This window comes from Corvus kubaryi, unplaced genomic scaffold (assembly GCF_017639235.1).
Source record: "Corvus kubaryi isolate FWS band 111438036 unplaced genomic scaffold, C.kubaryi_AGA036_p1.0 37382, whole genome shotgun sequence".
In the NCBI taxonomy this organism is placed as follows: Eukaryota; Metazoa; Chordata; class Aves; order Passeriformes; family Corvidae; genus Corvus; species Corvus kubaryi.
The window spans coordinates 141,569-160,418 of record NW_024581124.1 but is presented as its reverse complement, the minus strand read 5'-3'; the positions used below and the strand labels follow the sequence as shown (position 1 = coordinate 160,418).

The 18,850-nt window shown below is 40.5% G+C and overlaps 1 protein-coding gene across 5 annotated transcripts in view; it reads left to right on the top strand.

The window, feature by feature from the left end:
* CLTCL1 (clathrin heavy chain like 1) overlaps nucleotides 1-18,850 on the top strand; it is a 34,579-nt gene that overhangs the window by 1,052 nt on the left and 14,677 nt on the right. For 3 of the 5 annotated variants that reach the window (XM_042034957.1, XM_042034955.1, XM_042034958.1), the window contains exons 2-15: nucleotides 7,278-7,485; nucleotides 11,548-11,816; nucleotides 12,084-12,245; nucleotides 12,698-12,811; nucleotides 14,011-14,184; nucleotides 14,464-14,661; nucleotides 15,034-15,234; nucleotides 15,348-15,500; nucleotides 16,035-16,157; nucleotides 16,875-17,012; nucleotides 17,205-17,369; nucleotides 17,747-17,927; nucleotides 18,293-18,456; nucleotides 18,612-18,737. In XM_042034957.1, the coding sequence (XP_041890891.1) occupies nucleotides 7,278-7,485; nucleotides 11,548-11,816; nucleotides 12,084-12,245; nucleotides 12,698-12,811; nucleotides 14,011-14,184; nucleotides 14,464-14,661; nucleotides 15,034-15,234; nucleotides 15,348-15,500; nucleotides 16,035-16,157; nucleotides 16,875-17,012; nucleotides 17,205-17,369; nucleotides 17,747-17,927; nucleotides 18,293-18,456; nucleotides 18,612-18,737 (2,376 nt within the window). Of the gene's footprint in view, nucleotides 1-7,277; nucleotides 7,486-8,129; nucleotides 8,133-11,547; nucleotides 11,817-12,083; nucleotides 12,246-12,697; nucleotides 12,812-14,010; nucleotides 14,185-14,463; nucleotides 14,662-15,033; nucleotides 15,235-15,347; nucleotides 15,501-16,034; nucleotides 16,158-16,874; nucleotides 17,013-17,204; nucleotides 17,370-17,746; nucleotides 17,928-18,292; nucleotides 18,457-18,611; nucleotides 18,738-18,850 lie in introns of all 5 variants that reach the window. The other 2 variants (XM_042034956.1, XM_042034954.1) reach the window with 1 other exon arrangement.

Sequence of the window (18,850 nt, the reverse complement as noted above, 5' to 3'; positions counted from 1 at the left end):
TCAAATCAGGCATCCATTTCAAAATACGAACTGGGTATCATCTCCCAGTGTGTACTTCATGCCACTTTGGGCATTTCAGCTTGGGAAATGGTTACAGCCGCTTCCAGCTCCCTTTGGGAAGTATGTTTTTGCTTAACTGGAAGAACTGTCCCGGTGACCCTAGAAGGAGCTCTATCTTGAAAAAAACAGTAATTGGAGTGAATTCCAGAAATATCTAATCTCTCTGTCCAAGGGAGGAGACACACCTGTGTTCTCTGAGTTTTCATGGGTTAGGAAAGTTTAACATGGTGAAGAATTCTACTCCACATCCTCCTTGCCAGTGTCCACTATAGCAGTGATTATAGTAATCTCAAATAGGTTCATAAGAGCTGCAGAACAGCTGTCTCAGTAAGAAACTTGGGATCAAAGTGGTTTTGATGTCAGACTCTCCTTAGAGAGCATATAGTTCTTACCATTTAAAACTAGCAAGTATAACCAGTCCTGCTAATTGCATTTGATCGATACAATAGCGATGCGAGGACATCACACTTAATATGCAAGAGGTGTCCTGTGCTGCTTTGCATGTTAAATGACTGTTTCTTTGATTACCAGTGTTGAGCATCTTGCAACACTGCCAATATCAGCATTATGGTACCTCAGGTTTGGGTGGGGGGCTGCCCACCTGCTTTTCGAGGGATTTGTACTGAAGTCATACTCTATTTTTTGCTACCACCTGCTTTTGCTCTTAAACAGTTTGATCTTATTGAAAAGGCTAATCCTGTGCTTGAGTCACTTTTCCTCAGCAAGAAAGCTACATGGAGGAGCAGAGAAAACCCTGGGATATCCGTTGCTAACATGTGGGAACAAACTTCTTCAGCATTCACTCCTGCTTCTCCCCCAGGCTGAGTGCAGAAGCTCTAAAGCAGTACTCTGCTAAAGAGAGATTGAGATCAGTAGTAGCTGGGAGTAGGCATGCAGTAGCCTCCTCATGCTGCTTCTGCAGTTGTCCCTACATGGTGGGATAAATGGGGAGGGAAAATGGAAGGAATGTAGGAACTCAGTGTTTGCTCTGGCTGGATATCTGCAGTACAATTATATCAGCTCTAACTTATTGTATGTTGTAAACTAGAATCTAGAGTCATAAAGTAATGTTACGTGGTGCTTGTTGTTGACTGGTAGAGAATTTGTGAAAACGTTGGGCCTTCTATTCATAATGCTACACTGTCACACGTATTTAGCCCTATCAGATTAATCTCTCTTTTTCCCCCCCACATTACTTCCAAGTAATTGTCTTTACTATGGTTAAATTATCATATTTAAAATTAGTATAGCAAATCTACTATGCTGCTTTATGATAAAGCCAAAAAAGTTACAATTCCATGTAATTGTTGTGTTTCAGTGATTCTAAGTTAAATCTTTCTGTGCCTTCGTTCAATCTGTGTGCTGTTTCTACCTGTAGCCTTTTTAATTAATACAGCTTTAAGTGATTAGAATATCAGTTAGTGCTGTAATTAATTCCAAGTTCAGCCTGTTGCTGGTGAAACATTTCCCTTAAGTTCAGAGTCTTCCTGAGGTAGTTGTATGTACTTTACTAAAAGAAGAACTAAACCATGCAGAAGGTGCTCTCCAGAGAAGCTAAACATAAGTTGCAGTGCTAAATACTGAACTCCTCTCCCACTCTCTCTCGCTGGAAGTGGATAAATGGTAGTGTGAAGTGAAACAGTGATCTTGGTCCATGTAGAGCTAGGGATCAGCAGACTGTTTACTTTACATTCTTTGTGCAGCTCATTTTGCCTTATGTTGATCATCCTTCTGACTGAGCAGTGCAGGAGGAGTGACTGCCAGTCGCAGGGCATGTTAAATTTGAAGTTGTTACAGCTTGTATGTTCAAGTCCTGTGTGAGCTGAAGGATGGAGAATAGCTGCAGTGAAAAAAAGATACCTATGGCTTGGTATGGTAGAAGGAACTCAAAGTTTGTTATTTAATGCAGTTGAACAGTTATTTTTAGTTGTGAACTCTTGTCACTAAGAGTCTTCACAAATTCATGAAGAACTTGCGTCTTGCTCGTTTTTCCCCCAGAGGATATTATCGTTTAAGTCTCATAGCAAGGGAGGGGAATAAAACAAGGACTTAGTTTTTATCTGTCTGGTGACTGCCCAGCTGCAGCAGTGCAAACTATGCCAAGTCCTGCTGCAGTGAATTACTTGTGCATGCTACTTAAGCTAATGTGATTTAATCAGGTTCTTAACTCCACTGCTTCTGTTGGAGTAGTGAATTATAAATTATTTACCGAATTGAACTCCTCTTTCAAGGGGATTGTAGTTTACAATGGAAGTGAAGTAAAAGACCAAATATACTGGTACATAGACTGGAAGCAATACTACTGGAATCCAGTGTACAAAGTGTTCCTGATCTAAAATTAAACTTTTCCTTCACTTAGTCATTGCTTTTGTGTTAAAAGCATCTCTTTGTGCCTCTTTGAGCTTTTCTTTAGCTTTTCATTAGCAAAAATCTTTGCTTGTCTATGGGGAAAACTGTCGTTTAAGCAATGTCTCAGGTTCCAGGATTGGGGCCATCGTCCCTTCAATGCACAGACAGACTGTCCTCCTTTCTGTTCAGTAACTGATACAGGCTCTTGAGCACAGCCAACTACTGTGAGAAAACTTGTGTGCGTGACATACTCTCGATACATAAGTTCTGCACATTTTGGTACAGCACTGACAAGCTAAAGTATCCTGGTTTTAAGCATAAAGGATGTAGATTAACTTCCATCATTTTCAAGACAAACCCACTTTGGATAGTCTGGCTTGTCTTACTAAGAATAACAGAATAACTATCTGTTGTGCAATAGGCATGACTGAGCTGGATGGTGTTCGTAAGTTTGCTTTGCTGGGACATATGGACTTTAAGAAGCACTCAGGATATTTGCAGGCTCTAAGTGACTTCAGATTTGTATTCAAAAGGTAGGGCTAAATATTATGATGTGATTTTGTTATTCAGTGATGAAGAGCCCACATTTGCTTGTTGGATTCAAAAGTGCCCTGCACATGGTAGTGATACTTATTCAATAGATGATCCAGTCCTCATCACAGACATACAGAAATAGATTTTTGTGTAGGGAGTAACTGTCACTTAAGATGAAAGTCTAATCGCAACTGCAGCGAAGAGCAGTGGTCTTGCATGTTTTGGGTCTTACATAGTTGTTTGGTGTCCCTCAGCTGTCAAAATGGGAACTATAGCAGGAGATGAGGTGAGGGTGAGCAGTTGAGCAGGGATATCCAACAGTTACATGCCCATCCTTATGGGGGATGATTAGAACTTTATGTAGTCACGAGTAATACTTACAGGAAACTATTACTGCATTCTTGGTTTGTGTTGTGTTTAAAAAGATACATGCTTTTAGCAGGCAGTTCTTATTTGGGTATGTGCAGCCTCTGTCCAAGCCTTAGTCTTTTCTAATGGCCTTAAAAACAGTAGTTGATCACCTCTAACAAGCATTTATACTAGAATTACGTGGCATAAAGCTGAAACGGGATACTTACTGAACTCTGGAGAGATACTAAATTCACAGAGTTCTGACTCCAGTGTTTAACTGATGGTAGGTCCCAATTACTGGAGTGTCAGTATTAGACTGTAAGTTAGGCTTAATTATTTCCCGTTAGAGAAACGGACTTAGTTTGAAGACCAGAGGTATCAGTATCTGACTTGGTCTGTGCTGGCTCAGACTGGATCACTGCACTCCATAGTAAGGGAAAATCATTAGAAAGCTCACTATTTAGTAGAGCTCTTGTGTAAAAGGCATCTTGGCTTCATTTCTTAGCAAATGGTACAATGCTGGTAAAGAATGGGGAAAGACTAAATGTCAGATTAATAACGGTCTTTCATCCTGAATGTCTTTGTGTCTTCATTCATGTTGAGAATCAAACCGTGTCAGTAAGTTCTCAGTATCTATAAGATGCTTTAAAGTCTTATGGTATCTAATGCAGCCTGTAGTAGTACTAGGTATCTATGAAGCAAAAATCTTTGTTACCTGGTTCATTCAGCCTGGTGGTGAAAATGGTTCTATGGTGTGTGTGTAGCTAATGGGTGTTATGGCAGGAGAGGCATTAGGCTGTTACTTGTAGAACAGAATGTTACCCTTTCCCCTACAGCAAGGCTTGCTGTAACCTACATGGGGGTGCTTGGTAGGGTTTAACTGGATTACCCAAAAGTAAAGTGTGGATGAAATCATGGAAACAATGGTAAATGGAATCACGGAAATCATAGTAAATACCTCTGGAATGACTGTGTAGTGTTGAATCTTCCTTTTCAGAAGAAAACAACCTTAGTTTGAGAGAGGGTACTGCTTGCCTAAGGAGCATAATAAAAAATGAAAATTTAGTAGTAGTTGAGAGGCCTGTTATTCACTCCTTTGTGAAAATAAACTGGAAAATCACAGTTAATATATACAAACCTTGGTAATGACCTGTAGCATCTTTTCCTGAGGCCTTTTAAGATACATAGCTGAGTGCTTGCTACCTCCTGTAATAAAGTTCTACTAATTTTCTGCTTGAGGAAGGGTAGGAAGGTGCTTTAGAACAACATTGTTCAAATCATCGTAGAAGATTTGTCCCATCCAGGGTAAAAGTGGTGCTGGCTGATGCTCCTTTATTTGATGGTAGAGGGATTCTGCTCCTATTCTTCTGTCAATAAGGATTATGCCTCTTACATTGCCTTACATATCTCAAGAGGGTATGTACCACTCCCCTAATGGTAGGAACAGTCTTCAGTGTTTTCAGACTGCTAAACCGTGAAGTGTTGTCATCACTGACTGAGGCTTGCAGTATTTACATGACCATCCTTTAGGCAGTACTGGCATTTAGCCTTTAAAAGATATGATGGGTTTCCCTAATAATAAGGGTGGCAGTGATACTAAAGCAGAATTTAGCATTACATTTTCTGAAGCCTTTGCTAAATTTTGTATAGTTTAAAGCACGAAATTTTAATACCAGAGCGTGATGCAAAATCATACTTGTTTTAGTGAAGATACCCAAAATGTTTTCTTCAACAGGGACCAGACTTTGGAGTGAATAGTGGTGGGTTTAAAGCTGAACTTCAAGTAGGAAATGCTTCAAGGTTCTCACTCTGCAAAATGAGTGGCCAGGGTCTATCTCTTGAAGAGTAGGTCAAACTGAAGCTCACTAATTGAGAAGAGACCTTGAAAAAGCTGTGTTTCTGCTTCAATACTTTGGAAACACATCTGGATTTAGATTAATTAAATCAAGTTAGGAACTTAGCTGTGCTGCAGTTAAATCTCTTGACTACTCTTGTGATACTTAATCAGTCTCTTACAATGGACTGTACTCTGTTGGCAGACGGACTCAGAATGTGCTCAATATCAAAGTGCTTAAGTGTCTGCTGCGTGAACGTGTCATTTGTGACAATATGTGGATATTGTCTGGTGTAGAGCAAGTGAGCAAGAGCAGTGGAATTAAGAGCCTATCGTTTATTCCTGTATGGTTCAAGGTCACAGAAGTTGATGGAGCTACAACTTGCATGTTTATTGGGTACTAAAACGTTCTGTGTTACATGTGAAAGGTGCACAAGTTGTATTGGTATGAAAACTTTTCCTTACTGACACAGAAGGCTGTAATAGCCACCTGCCTGGTAGATTTGTTTTCAAAACTCTAGGTGCAAGCGTGTTCTGATGACCTTGTACCTAAACTTTGATTCTCTTTTGGAATGAATGGCACCTGCTGAAGTTTACCACTGTGTATTAAGTATTTACCCCTGAAGTGAGGTGTTAGTTGAATGGCTCTCAATTCTGCTGAGAGACACTTACGGGAATGAATAAATGTCTTTTTAAGCGTGCGTACATTTGGCTTACATTACGTTACTGAGACTTGAGTCTGTTGAGATTGGCAGTTACTGAGCTGAATAGCTCTTCATTAGTTAGCTCAACAGAAAACAAACAATTCCTGAGGCATTCTTGGGCACAGTCCTGACACACCACACTTAAAGGTATCTCTGTTACATACCCAATTTACGATTTAGAGAGTAGCATTACTGAAGCTGTAACAAACCATGATCAGCTAGCTCAAACACACTAAAACAGTGTTTGTGGCACCATCATGGTACTTCTTGCCCAAGGGATTTAGTCTATTGTGTGAAGGTCCTGGTGGTATGTGTCAAAGGAGTGTAATGACTCAGTGATGCTGGTGGTAGATTCCTGTCTCCTTGAGGGCAGTAATTTTTCACTTGCAATGCACTGAAAAGCAGTATAGGTTAATCCTTTGAGAAGCTTCAGTGAAGCTGATACAGTTCCTGTGCTTGAAAAGCATCGCTTTGGGGCATAAAGCAGGTGCTCAGGCTTGTCACAGTTACTGTTATATAAAATGCAGCTTGCAGACATACCAAGCCGGGGTGTGCTGCATAGGTAAATGCGATTTACTGTGGACCAGTGAAACAGTGATGTTTGTTCACTGCCACCTCCTCCTGTTAACTGAAATGGAGAGTGAATGGAAACAAAGTTAATACAAAAGGATGAAAATGAGATATAGCCATGTTATAGGGTAGTCTATTTGGCAGCACAAAATGACTCCAGGTTACATTTAGAGTAACTACTTTGTTTTTACTGTTGTATGGTTGAGCATAAGTTATGTTTTTAGAGGTGGGCATATGGCTGGAAGGGGCCTGCATTACAATCCCTACCTTTGTTGTTGAGCCTAATGGCATGACATCTTGGGCAAGGAGAGGTGAAATGACTATTTTAACATATCTTTCTTACTTTTCACTGGTAAGAATTAGGTGAAGTAAGATGAACAAGTCCACTTGCAGGCCAATTGCGACCTGCTGTGTAGACTTCATTCCACACTGTTGCTAGGAGTGGGTTGCATAAGAGTAATTGACTCTTTCTGTACTACCCACTGATGCTGAACATTGCAGTTCTGCCACTTAAGTTTTGAACATAAAATTTACCAGCCTTTCTAAAACTAGAATAGTGATGCTACTGCTGGTGTAGTCTTACCATGTTACTAGAACTGGGTTAAGCAATAAATGCGTAAGTTAAAACTCCTTTTAGTTTGCATCAGTAATACAACTTTGGAATGTCTTTAGGTCCTGAGTACTGACAACTGTATAGTTCTTTGCCTATGGAACAAGGAGAATCAGAAGATAAATCATAGTTCAATGGTGTGCACTCTAGTCAGAGAAACTTGTCAGGCTTACATTTCCTTCTGGAGGAAATTTTAGATGTAGAGGCTTGAGTTAGATCTTCAGCAAGGGAAGGATAATTAAGCACGCCTTTTTTGTCTTTCTAGCTCCAAAATTTGGGCATTAATCCAGCAAACATTGGTTTCAGCACCCTAACAATGGAATCTGACAAGTTCATCTGCATAAGGGAGAAAGTAGGAGAGCAGGCGCAAGTAGTAATAATTGACATGAGCGATCCAACAACACCCATCAGACGTCCAATTTCTGCAGAAAGTGCCATCATGAATCCAGCTTCTAAAGTAATAGCACTAAAAGGTGAGTAACCCTTTATGATTGCAGTATGAAAACTGTTTAGCTGTATTACTGCTTATTAATGCTTTTAAACTTTATGTAAACTTTCTAAGAAGAATGTATATGAGGATAAGAATTCTTGCCTGAACTTGCATGCTGTATTTTTGGCAGTAGATCTTTCAGTAATCTTTGGATGATTTTCCTCCAAGTGGGTGTGAGATGCTTGGACCTGGCACTGCAGCCTCCTGTCCTTACTGAGGACCAGGTCAGCATCTGGTATACTTTCCCTTTGAACAGGTATTGTAAACATAATGGACACTTGTGTAGATGAATAGGGGTGTAAAGCCATGTTTTCTGCCATATCCTGGCCCTTTCTTGTAGCTGAAGGTTTCACTAGATAGTGACAAAAATGTCATAAGGATGGCCAGCAAGTGTAAAAGTCTGAACATAGCAAGCATGTTAAGTTTGACAATCACACGGTCTTGCAGCTAGAAGACCTCTGTTTACTGCTACCTGTGATGTTGTTACTGCCTTTAAATAGCACTCAGAGCTCAAAGAAGTAATTTTAATACATCTCTGGCTCTTTTCTCAAATGACCAACATCTGGTATTTAATCTCAATAACTGTTACTGACTATGTACTTTTCTTCCTGCATCTTATCTAAACAGATGGTGAGTGAACTTTGTCCTGCCATTGTATGTTTGGTAGTACAGAATGGTCCAATCTCATAAAAAGTCCTGAACTTTAAGGTAGCCATTTGACAGTTCACTTCATGGCCAGGTGGGGGAATCTTAATCCTCAACTGGCATTACAGTGATCATGTTCTCCATTGGCTCGTTTCTAACCATTTGGCTGTTTTGACTATTGACTGTACCAAGTGAAGGAGGAGGGTGTGCTTTTAATGTTTGTGTGTATGTATATGTGATGGAAGTACAGTTGATAGACAAAATGAAGTTGCAATATTTTTATGAGAGACCTCCGCTAGCATGTCCTGTGTGCTATTCATTTCTGCCTAAGTGTGTTTTTTATTGTGAAAAATCATGGTGAAATTACTTAGGGGTCCAAGAAATAACTGTCCTCAGAACTGGCACAAAACCTCTAACTTCTTTTCTTTGATCTCAGGCTTATACTGACATCAGGTGAGAACTAAAGTGGATGTTTGACTTCAGCTGAATCTGTGATTCAGCTGAGATAGTCTTGCAAAGGACTGCCTTACCCTGGGTATGGGTAAAGGTAACAATGAAAAAAAAAATCATATCTGTTAAGAGTTTACTGTCCTTTGTCTTGGACCCCTTTAAATAAACTGTATTGGCAAGGAAAGTGCCTTCTCTACACTAGCAGAGCTTCGTCTGCCTCTTAAAAGGAAACTATGTAATCTGGTTTTAAAACTAATATACTAACTAAATGGATTACCATCAGCTTCCAAGAATATAGCTTTATTCTTGCCAGTTAAGACTTGCTCAAAAGGAGTATTGTTCTGTCCATTCAGAGTGAATAAATCTGTCCTCTGAACTGACAAGGTTGAGTTAATGATGTCATGTTGACATGCACAGTTGCATTGTCAAGTGTTGCAAACTTGATGATCTCTTCTCTAAATAATCTAGTGATCAGAGGGTTGGGTAGAAAAGAGAGTTAATAGACCTACCTAACCAATATGTTATCCATGATAACCTGAAGGCATGGTTTAAGCCAGTCTGTCACTCCAGACTTTTCCCTGCTGATTCGATGAGGCTTCAATAGTCAAAGTGGTTACATATTGTGACTCAGCGTGCCATGATGGGGAGTTGCTCGTAATCCCAGGATTATTGAGCAATACATGGAGAAACCTACCCTCAGAAAAAGAAATGAAATGGTTCTCGATTTAAACTGAAGTACAGTATGCACAATTTCATTTCTGGATTGCATGTGGCATTCTCCTGGTGTACCAAGATTTATGCATTGTCCTTGTGTTCTTGGTCCTCTTGCACTGCTCTGTACTGGGAGTACTCAGCAGGGGGTGTAAGTGGAGAATGCAGCATTTGAGGGTGCTTCCGTTCTTTGTGGAATGGAGAAACTTCATGCTCCAGTGAACTGAAATGTAAATTCTTGTGCTGGTGTTCAAAAAACGAGTAGTCTGCTTACTTGATTATGCCTGTATAGTCTGTTTAGACTCACCAGTTTGGTAGTTTGATCAGAAAAACCTCAAGTCTTTCTATCTCGAATCTTGGCCTAATAAAGTGTTCAAGTAGACATGACTCAAATACACACATGCCCTCACTATGACTATATAGCAGGTCCTGCTTAATCCAAATAACAGATTTTTTTTGCAGTTTAATTACAGTTTAGGGTTGTGAAGTTTAAATTTATGTTGCCACACTTAGAAATTTTAAAGCTGTGGTTTCTGCAGCTCCCAACATCTAGGGCTAAACTGCCTAGTGAATCTTGTAGAGCCATTTCCACTGTGACACAGCAGTCAAATTTAGTCTAGAAAAGGGACAACCATGAGCTTTCAGCTGTTTGTCGGCTTCTCCTGTATTCTTAAAACTAGGGAAGACATCCTGCTTCCTCTTTGGGGAGACTGTCCTTAAGAGCAATTTCTGTATGCACATACTGGGATTGTTGTTTAAATGGTGACCAGAGCCCTTCCAGAACTACTTGTCTCCTGGCTGCATGTGAGGCTGCACAGTTTGGGAGTTCAAAATCCGTCCCTTGATAGCACCAGGCCATTGCTAGATAAATTGTTATCCAGTACAGTAAATATGCTCTTTCCAGCTATCAGCTTACAGGCCTGGGCTTACTGCATCTGTCTAATACAGTAAGTGCATGTGCAGAGCAAAGTGTTCATTAGCAGGCTGCTTTTGGTCCCAGGAAAGGTAACAAGCTCTCCAAGGATGTAGTTGATCAGGTTGACAGTTCTCAATGCAGTTAAGCCAGGCAGCAAATGCTGCATGTGATAGCTCTGAAGTCTTGCGTTATCTCTTGGCACTGCATTAAACTAACATGATCAATTTATGTATAAATTATGCTGTAGAGCAGTTTGAGATACATAGTATCTTGGGATTAGTAACTCTTGAATACGATTTCTCAGGGGCCAGCAGCCTTTATCTATCAGCGAACATCTCCCAGTTTGACAGTCACAAGTGTTACTAACAGGAAACGCTTCTGAAATGGGGTTAGAAATAATGGCATTACAAGCCAATACTCCAGCAGTCTGAGTGGGTGGCTTGTGAACAGAAAAGAATATTCCTGGAGCTGAGTTGTCTGATCTGCAGTAAATTAAAACATCAGTTTGACTTTGTGAAAGGAATAAATTCCCTTATTCTTTATAGTTTTCTTCAGTTAATGTTGGTTTTAAGCCTACTTAGTAGGGTAGGGCTTCTGGTAATTAGAAGGACTACTAAAATCAAGACTAAACTTGCAGTCTAGCTTCCTAAATCATGAAGAAGTAATCTTAACTGGAACTAAAGCTCCAAACTTTCCTATAGTCTTTCTGAACTTTTGACTGTCCTCTTCAGTACAGAAGAGGTATTACTCTTTTTCCTTGTTGTGCAGAGCCCATCTAGTTCAGTATGCAGTTCATCCTACAGAAAAATAAAATTGGAGCTGTGATCTTTGGCTGTCTCAAGCTGTTTTAAGTCTTGTGCTGTTTGACTTAGTCCAGGTCATCTACAGCAGCTATTAAACTGACACGAACTGGAGCCATTCTTTCTATTAATTATGCTGAATGACATCTACTAGACATCTGTAACTTGGCATACCAGTGCTGCCAACCAAACAAGAGTTTACACAAGCTCTGTAGCTTAGACTGTCTTTTTTCTACAGCTTATAGTTAATTAAAGTGTCCGTGCTTGTCAGTTGTTGGAATGTCTGTGTGAGTGTCCATAAGAAGAGAATTTTTTTGGTTTTGGGATGGTACAGGTGTTGGGGGTGGAAAGGGGATTCTGTTAAGAGTCAAGTATTGAAGGAAACTCAGATGTGACAGGACACTAACCCTGTCTGTGACACCACTGGAATAGTGGGTTAAACTGGGTGCTTGTAAATAGGAAAACTGCAGGATGGCCATTGTGGTAATTGATCTGTGATGTTTATTGGATTTTGTCATACTAGCTGGGAAAACACTTCAGATCTTTAACATTGAGATGAAAAGTAAAATGAAAGCCCACACAATGGCAGAGGAAGTGATCTTCTGGAAATGGATATCTGTGAATACAGTTGCCTTGGTGACAGAGACAGCAGTGTACCACTGGAGCATGGAGGGAGAATCACAACCCCAAAAGATGTTTGATAGACATGCTAGTCTTGCAGGCTGCCAAATCATCAATTACAGAACAGATGAACACCAGAAGTGGCTGCTGCTGATAGGAATTTCAGCACAGGTAAGTTCCCTGGAAGCAGCATGTTATGAAGATAATTGGGAGAGTCTTGGCCCCACTTCACTTAATAGCTGCTGTAGTTTAACTTTGGTTTCTGTAAATAAAAAATTCAAAACTGTCTTTTGTGTAGGAACAGCCTGACTTTTAGTTCAGTTCGAGTGTTGGAGGAGGGGATGAGAGGCATTTGCTGCTTTTTAGTTTATTTTCCCAAGGGTCTTGCTAAAAACATTTGAAATCTTATCTCTAAAAGCTGACCTTTCTTTTCTTTAGCAAAATCGTGTGGTTGGTGCAATGCAGCTGTACTCGGTTGACAGAAAAGTCTCTCAACCTATAGAAGGCCATGCAGCAGCTTTTGCAGAATTCAAAGTAGAGGGAAATGCCAAACCTTCTACCCTCTTCTGTTTTGCTGTGAGGAGTCCTGCAGGAGGCAAGGTAAAGTTTGCAACTGTGTTCCTATAGTGCCTTAGGTAGGTTGTTTGCATCAAACTGAATGTGGAATTGAGTAGCACTGAATATGCTGCAACTGCTGAGCAATCTGTGCAGGGCTGAGGTAACACCATGGTAAATGTCTTGGCCTTTCTAGTCTTGTGCTGCAAAATTGATGAATTGACAAGTCTAGCTCAAAACGTCTTGAACGGGTTGTCTTAAATAGGAATAGTCCGCTTTCATGGAAAGCATGGTTGTTTTGGGGTTTTTATTCTTCTTCCAGCTTTAAATTTATCAGGTTCCAGAAAACTTAACATTCTGAATATGTGGAGCACAGCTCCCCAGACTGTGTTGGCCAAATGTGGCAGATGACTTCAGTAGCATATCTGAGAAAAGGAACTTCTTCCATGTGGCTGTACTTGCAGGCAATCTTGTGACATGAACTCTTTTCTTCCTAGCTGCACATAATCGAAGTAGGTCAGCCAGCTACTGGAAATCAGCCATTTGTTAAGAAAGCTGTTGATGTGTTTTTCCCACCTGAGGCACAAACAGACTTCCCTGTGGCAATGCAGGTAAGTTTGACCCCTCCAAAGAATGAGCATTGTAACCTGGCAAGGAGCTGACATCTGTTGTAAAGAATGCTTTCTCTAGTGCTTTGCTGTCATTCTTCCTAGTTCTGGGAGGGGTGTTAATAGGTTTGTGGGACGTAGTGTGGACATTAAAACAGTAACTTAAATGTATAGACTGTTCCTGTATTTGTCTAGCTGTCAACTTGAGGTTGTATTTTAAAAAATAATAAAGCAAACAAAAAGCCCCAATAAAACTCCTATGAAAAAAACCCCAACCCCAAACCAGTGAAACAGATCCCAAAAAAAAAACCTTGACAGTGTCTTCAGGGAGAACGTATCCAACATCACTTTGGCTATTCAGCTTCCTACTAATGTTCCAAGTTCCAGATAAGAATATTAGCATACCTCCTGTAATAGCAGCCCAGAAAAGGCAATTTGGGACATTAGTGGGAGGTCCTTTGGGAAGGAACATAGCTGGTTGCTATCACAGATGAAATTTCACTTAGCATGTCTGCAGGACTAGAAATTGTGTCATAAAAGCAGACTATCTCAGAGCATAAAACTGCTGACAAGTCTAGTAGACCAGCTTCATAAATAGATCAAGAGATGCCTTAAACTAAGGTGTGTGCATGACAGGATTCATGTGGCTCCATACTACAGCTTAAGGCTTAATTAACAAAACATCCAAAGACTTGTTCTAAGGAGAGAGTACTTTCCTTGTCTGAAGACCATTTTGGCTCAAAAACCTCCCCAGTTTCAGTGACTTGACAGATAAACTGGAGTACTCAGTAAGATGAGCTTAGATTCTGCTGGTATTTTGGGTAGGCTTTGTTGGAAGAGAATGGGATTATCTCATTAGTATTTCTGAACAGAAACTGGTACTGACATATCTAGACTAGAATGCTAATTATGCCCAAACTTTTTTCCTCAGCTTAGCTTATTAGGATGAGGAGTATGTCCTTTGCTGCAGCTGAATTTTAATTTCCCTTCAACCTCTCTGTTCACTGCAGCTATGCCTGCAAATGGCCAGCAAAGCTGTTCATTGCTTTTGAGTGAAAGGAAGAAGCCCGAAGCTGTATTTGTTCTTAGTGTCAGTACAAAGGCATTTCACTGCAGTACTTTCTTGTGACTAGGCTAAAGGCAGCTGTCATAAGTGTTACAGTCTTACTAGTTTTGACTAATAAAAACCTGTCTTTTGGCAGATTGGAATTAAGCATGGTGTTATTTACCTGATCACGAAGTATGGATATATCCACATGTATGACTTAGAGTCTGGAGTGTGCATCTACATGAACCGTATTAGTGCTGATACTATCTTTGTCACAGCTCCCCATGAACCTACCTCAGGCATCATTGGCGTGAACAAAAAAGGACAGGTAACAAATCCACCATTCTGTTTCTGAGCCTTCTAAAGTTCAGATGAAATGTAACAAATGTAATGAGTGACTTGATGCAACAAATGTCATGGAAGAGAGCGAGTGACTATTCGATTAATCAGTTTTTAATCACTCCTAGTACAGAACTACTTGGAGAGGAACTTGTTTTTTTAATAATCTACTCCTTCACTGATGGGCTGCATAGCCATTTTGTTGTTGTATTTCACAGTAGTTGTGGAAAGGACAGTTACTCCTCAATATGCCTCTTGTCCTTTCCAGGTGCTTTCTGTATGTGTTGAGGAAGACAACATAGTGAACTATGCTACAAATGTTCTCCAGAATCCTGACTTGGGACTGCGAATGGCTATACGTAGCAACCTAGCTGGGGCAGAGGAATTATTTGCCCGGAAGTTTAACACACTGTTTGCTCAAGGAAACTATGCAGATGCTGCTAAAGTAGCTGCATCTGCACCAAAGGTAAATAACTCCAAAGGTAAAGCTAAGAAATCATGGAAATTTACCTCAGCTTAGTGGATTTCTTAGCTCACTTGCATTTTATAACTTGATATTCAAAACATAAATGCAGTGTTAGTTTTATGCAGTCTGGTAGTGGTTCTGACTAATACATTCCTGTGTATCCCATAAAGGAGCATCTGCTATTTATTTCTAACCAGACTGGACTTTCTGTGGCCACTGACTTCTTGCTAGAAAGTCATTGGTTTGATGGTCTCTATCCTGAAGGTTTAACAATAGATACTTCAGTTTATAGCTTAAAACCTGCTTTTTTAGCTAATGCTATTCGGTCTTCACTAATTAAACGCTGCTTCTCTCTATCTTGTGCCTGTTTAGGGAATTCTACGTACCAGTGATACAATTAGGAAATTCCAGAGTGTACCAGCTCAGCCTGGGCAGGCCTCTCCCCTGCTCCAGTACTTTGGAATATTGCTTGATCAGGGACAGCTGAACAAGTTTGAATCTCTGGAGCTCTGTCGCCCCGTCTTGCAGCAGGGTCGCAAACAGCTTCTGGAGAAGTGGCTGAAGGAAGACAAGGTAGGCTCCATCATAACTTCTGTTACCTTGTAACAGTTGAGTGTGTACAATACTTTTGTTGATGCTACCTCTCTGAATTCTTCTGCTTGACAAACTACCGCTTCTGACTTCAGCTGGAGTGCTCAGAGGAGCTGGGAGACTTGGTGAAGACAGCTGACCCAACCCTTGCACTCAGCGTCTACCTTCGAGCTAATGTGCCAAACAAAGTGATTCAGTGCTTTGCTGAAACTGGTCAATTCCAGAAAATAGTGCTGTATGCTAAGAAGGTAAATAGTTTATCACGAACTGCAGGCTCTGACATACATTTAACATGTACATTGTGCAAATCATAGTGTATTACTACGGGCTAAAGAGACCGCAAAAAATAAACTTCAAAATACCCAGAATTTTATGAAGTATCAAATTAATGGACTGGTTTAATCTTATTTTACAGAATAAAGATAAGATTCTTCCTGAATTCCTCAGATGTTTTGTAATCCATAAAAAAAGAAAAATTGCCTAACATCCACTTTTAAGTTTAGGATTTGATAAGTAGTGCTTTAGGACTGTTGAAAAATTTGTTCCAGGCAGTTTTCTTACCTAGCCAGAGAATTGCCCTGGCACAAGATCAGTTACTAAGTAGGTGAATACTGAATTTCTGTGTCAACAGACAAGAAATGCTTTTGTCTGAGAATTCCTGGCAGATGGGGGGTGGGCATAGCAAGCTCACAGCAGTTGGTAGTCCCTATGCTAAAGAATCTGAAGGCTTAACAGAAGTGTGAAGCTTCCTAGATATGCATGACTGTTTCTGAAATCTCTAGGTTGGCTATACCCCAGACTGGATCTTTCTACTGAGAAGTGTGATGAGAGTCAGTCCAGAACAAGGCCTGCAGTTCTCTCAGATGCTGGTACAGGATGAGGAGCCGTTGGCTAACATTAACCAGGTGATGCCTACAACAAGAGTGCTGGTCTCTTTCTAGACAGAGGTAATAGCGTAGTACCATTCTGGGGACTGGTAAGGCTGGTTCAGATCTCTCGTCATTTCGATTAGAGAAGTGACTAAATAGTCAAGTTTGGTTATCATTGAGCCTTTAGAGGCAAGTGTGTTTTCAAATTCTTGTGGAAGCTTTCTGGTTTATTGATAGTAAACCTGCCACGATCTTACTCTAAGCGATAGTGTTGCTGTCCTACTGTTGGCTTTAATGGAGCATACATGTCCCCATGCAGAGAATTTACAGGAATATGAACAAATAAACCTAAGTTCAGTTCTGGCTGCCACTGGCCATTTCTTGTTAAATGGACAGAGAAATAAGGGAACATTTTGCATTATTGAATAACTGAAGCTACTTAGAAGAAAAGCCAAGACTTCTTCCAGCAACTATCCCAAGAAGAGAGAAGGGATGAACTTTGCGTAGAACTAAGTAAGAGTGGGTGGCTAAGTCTGGCATAATAGCTCAGAGTAATGCATTTCCTCCATTCTAGCGAAAAAGGAAACATGTGAAACTTGTCTCTCTATTACCATGGTAGTAATAGTATGAAAACAGAGAATGCAGCATGCTGGGTGCTGTGATAGTCTGTCTAGCCAGGCCTTTTGTATACACAGAAAAATATACATGTGTCCGTATAGACGCCCTCTTCTCTAACTTGACCAATCTCAACAGATTGTGGATGTATTCATGGAGCACAGTCTTCTGCAGCAGTGCACATCCTTTTTGTTGGATGCCCTGAAAAACAACCGCCCTGCAGAGGGCCACCTTCAGACCCGTCTCTTGGAAATGAATTTGATTCATGCCCCGCAGGTACGACCCAGTTCCTCTGAAAAGGGAGAGACAGTACTAGACTTGCACAAGAATAGGATGTCTGATACTGTTATATTTAAGTCGTTTAGTAACATGAAAGACTACTAAGTCACTGCTGTAACTTCTCAACAACTTGTAGGCTAAGCTGCTGTGATTCTTTTGACAGTCTGAATATGAAATGTAATCTCCTAGGTTGCAGATGCCATTCTCGGAAACCAAATGTTTACACACTATGATCGTGCTCATGTTGCCCAGCTGTGTGAAAAGGCAGGCTTGCTCCAGCGAGCTTTGGAACACTACACAGATCTCTATGATATTAAACGTGCAGTTGTTCATACTCACCTCTTGAATCCTGAGGTAAGTGTTATACAGAGTAAGAAAGTTACGTGAACAGTCTTTAGCACTTCTGCAGCTGCTGTAAGATGGGTTGTAAGTACCGAATTAGCACAGGTAGCTGTGATTCAAGAACATTTGTCCAGTTAACAATTAAACTGTAATTTGTACTTTCAGTGGCTTAAATCTGACCTCAGTTTCCCAGGTGGGCATTTCAAATATTATTTCCAAACTGCACTTTTGTAGTTGTAAATACAGTGAGTATGTCTTTTTATGTCTTCGGTCTTAGTGCATGGAAGACTTATCTCTAGTAGCTGGGGTGGAAACTGTCTAGGTGGCACATCTTAGAAATCAGTCAAATCCTGTATGAGTTACTGAGTAAAATTTCTGTGTCTTTGCAGTGGCTTGTGAACTTCTTTGGCTCTCTCTCAGTTGAAGACTCCGTGGAGTGTTTGCGTGCCATGCTATCAGCCAACATTAGGCAAAACCTACAGCTCTGTGTGCAAGTTGCTTCTAAATACCATGAACAGCTTGGCACCCAGTCTCTTGTGGAGCTTTTTGAATCTTTCAAAAGCTATGAAGGTACAGTATTAGGGGGAAGCAGCTTACTTGGAAGCACTGACTGATTGAAGTTAATAGTTAGGATTGTGGGTTTTATGGGAGAGGTACTTGTCACATGGCTGGATCTTAGGGTACATTTATCAAAGTGAGCTCATCACAGTGAGTTCTAGGGGTAGTTTTGTAGTAGATAGTTTCTTAACTCTCTTAAGCAAAGATCAGAAAGAAAAATGAAACCTGAAAGAAGGGAAAAGAATCCTTTTGATATTCCCTGCAGTTGACTGGAAGCTACTCTCTCAGCAAGGCTGAATTAAGTCACAAACTGAAGCCCATACAGCCTTCACTTGCTTCACTTCTAACATTGTTAAAACACATGTGACTCTTTCCAGGACTGTTCTATTTCTTGGGTTCCATTGTAAACTTTAGCCAGGATCCAGATGTTCACTTCAAGTACATCCAGGCAGCTTGCAAGACTGGTCAGATAAAGGAAGTGGAAAGAATCTGCCGTGAAAGTAACTGCTATAACCCAGAACGAGTGAAGAATTTTCTGAAGGTAAATACTCTGCCATGGGTGATTGAAGGGTCTTCTGTATAGTTTGCTTAGCAGCAGAACTACAGCTTTCTAATGGAGGGAAATACCAAGAGGGTTTAGTTGGCATGGCTGTGAATAATCTTTTGTCACTTTTTTCTCTTTCACACAAAATACAGGAGGCAAAGCTTACAGATCAGCTTCCTCTGATCATTGTCTGTGATCGGTTTGACTTTGTTCATGACCTGGTGCTCTATTTATATCGCAATAACCTGCAGAAGTACATCGAGATCTATGTACAGAAGGTAAGGACTTGCTCTTTACTTCATTTTAAGGAACTTAGTTAGTAGACTACAGCATAATCTGCTTTTTTTTGCTCTCTCTCCCAGTGCAAAGGCTCTTCAATAAGCCTTTTGTC